The following is a 2,500-nucleotide window of genomic DNA, read 5'->3' on the forward strand; positions in this document are numbered from 1 at the left end:
TCTGCAAAGCGAGGATGAAGAACAGCACCGGCGCGACAAACCCCAGCCGCTTATCCTCCTCCTCGGTCGAGCCGATGAACGCCAGGATGCTCAGTCCCAAGTAATGCGCCAGCGACGAGATCACGGCGCTCATCCCCAACACGGTGAGCGTGGAATCGCAGCCGCTGATGATCAAGTTGCTGGTCAAGTCCCAGAACAAGTCCCAGCCGAGCTGCAGGCCGCTCTCCGAGCGCACCACGCGCACCACGTACACCAGGATGACCGCCTGCGCCGTCATGCGCGTCAGCCAGAAGACGCGGAGGATGTCAGGGAAGCGTATGCGCTTCCAGGTGTCCTCCAGCAGCAGCTGCAGGCCGTAGATGCGGTACATGTGGCGCAGGAGTAGATAGACGTAGCGGCACGAGTAATAGAACCACTTCAGCTTCCGAAGCAGATTGACGGTGGCGTGCGTCGCTAGAACCACCCCCGACGCTAGCGCTAGCGCCTGGCGCACGTGCAGCGGGAGCTCCAGCATCAGGCCCCACAGCGGGAGCAGGACGTCCAGCACCAGCAGCGCGGCGCAGAGCGGCGGCACGTTCAGCAGCGAGACGTAGCCCAGTCCCAGCATCAGCTGCAGCAGGCCCAAGCCCAGCGCCGCGCGGCTAAACGCGCCGTACAGGTCGATGTGAGACGTGCCGTAGTAGTTGACGAGGACCGAGGCCGCGCCCAGCAGAACGGCCGCGAACAGGGTGTAGAACTTGAACAGGGACTTCTGGGACAGCACCAGAACCACGCTGGAAACCAGAATACCTGCAGAACCAGAGGAACACACGCAGAAAACATGAAAACACGCAACAAACCGAATTCATAACTCATTAAACTGAACAGGAAGTTAAGTGCTGGGCGTCCGGTCCGAGGAGAACTGGTCTCAACTGAGTCTGGTTTCTCCCAAGGTTTTTTCTGTATGGATGGGGTTCTGGTTCCTCTGTCTTCTTTGTTGGGGACACTTAACTTCTAGTGATTATCAGTGAATTGATTCCAGAGACCGTCTCTGTATTTAATAACAAACTGTTCTCTCTCTTCATTATACATCCCTGTCATTGTATTCTTCTACTTTATTCTGTTCAGTGCTTTGATGAAACCTGTGTTGATAAAAGTGATTGATTGATAAAATCTGCAGGAGCACATTTATATATAATGCAGTTTCGCATCAGAATTAGGTTCAAGCTGTAAGTATACATATTTCCCATGTTTAGACTAACAAGCTGTGCTTGAACAGACAACATTTCACTAACGTGAGCCGCCTTCACTGCAGCGGGGATTTATTTTAGATCAATGGACGCGTCTTATACTCACTACAGCTTTAAGACCTTTTATGATGTAAATATTTCTAAAACAATGATCCTAATTCTCTGTATTAACACAAATTATCTTTAACCTGCACAAAGATTACAAACATGCATTCTGAACAAATATGTCTCCTGAGGCCCAGCATTCTTCTCTGACTGATTATATTTTATATCTGTTATCATATAGATGTTTAGTATTTCATGCCATAACTGTAGGGCTACTATAAACTGCGTGTGTGAATATTAGCCCTGTTTAAATCAATCGTAGCATTTCTCTTCGAACGGCGTCTTTCACAGCAGTATTCTAGAAAAATGATTTGCATTTCAATTCTGACAACCAAAAGGCAGAAAAATAGTATTTTTTTTATTTTGCTATCATCTGTTTTTCTGCTGACACCAACTGCTCTGTTCTTTACATACAAAACATTACAAAACAAGTCAAGTTTTAATCCATCTTTTAAAATGAGCTTTTATCTTTACATTTTCAGTTCTTCATTTTTAATTTTAGTTTAGCGGTGAGATACAAATCTGCAATTGCGAGCAAGAAAAAAACGTTTTAAGTTTTAAAATATATATATTTTTTGTGCTGAGGAAAAAATAAATCGCAAGAACTTCCTCAGAAATGTTAGATTTCATCTTGGGTTCGCGAGAAAAAGAAAGGTCGCTTTTGCTTTATTTTTAATTATTTTTTTTATTCTCTAGCAGAAGCATGGGAGCTTAAAATCAGAGAATAGAGTCAGGCTCGCGAGACAGGAACTCAAAAAATGCGAAAAACTGTAAAATGTGGAAGGCTGGATTTCACCACGTAGTGCAAAAACATTGAAGAGTTTATTTCTGTAGATTTCAGTCGCGCTCAATTAAAGACTCAACAGGGAACGACATTTGTACCCTTAATAGTGAAGTAGCCTAGCTAGACGTGTGACAGTTTCTGTCGTCAGATCGAAGGAAAACCGAGACTCCTGCATCGTTTGAATGAGTCTCGCGGAGACCGGGTTCGGTTCTGTGTTCAGGCCCGGTTCACCGACATAAGCTCATTATCTCTGACGTGAGAACAGCAACATCGGTACACCGGTGTTAAACGCCAGCCCCGACCCCGAAACACACACGAACCGGACTCACCCAGCGCGCGGATCAACGCTCTCCCGGCGGTTCCGGTCCATCCGGTACCGGGA

The 2,500-nt window shown here is 46.6% G+C and overlaps 1 protein-coding gene across 1 annotated transcript in view; it reads right to left on the bottom strand.

Annotated features, from left to right (window-relative positions):
• Window positions 1-2,500, bottom strand: part of rnf139 (ring finger protein 139) — a 4,308-nt gene that overhangs the window by 1,578 nt on the left and 230 nt on the right. The window contains exons 1-2 of the mRNA XM_043233080.1: window positions 2,448-2,500; window positions 1-789 (exon numbers count right to left, since the gene is read on the bottom strand). The exon at window positions 1-789 is cut by the window's left edge and continues 1,578 nt beyond it; the exon at window positions 2,448-2,500 is cut by the window's right edge and continues 230 nt beyond it. Of these exons, the coding sequence (XP_043089015.1) occupies window positions 1-789; window positions 2,448-2,500 (842 nt within the window). The remainder of the gene's footprint in view (window positions 790-2,447) is intronic.

Source organism: Puntigrus tetrazona, unplaced genomic scaffold (genome assembly GCF_018831695.1).
Source record: "Puntigrus tetrazona isolate hp1 unplaced genomic scaffold, ASM1883169v1 S000000746, whole genome shotgun sequence".
Classification (NCBI taxonomy): Eukaryota; Metazoa; Chordata; class Actinopteri; order Cypriniformes; family Cyprinidae; genus Puntigrus; species Puntigrus tetrazona.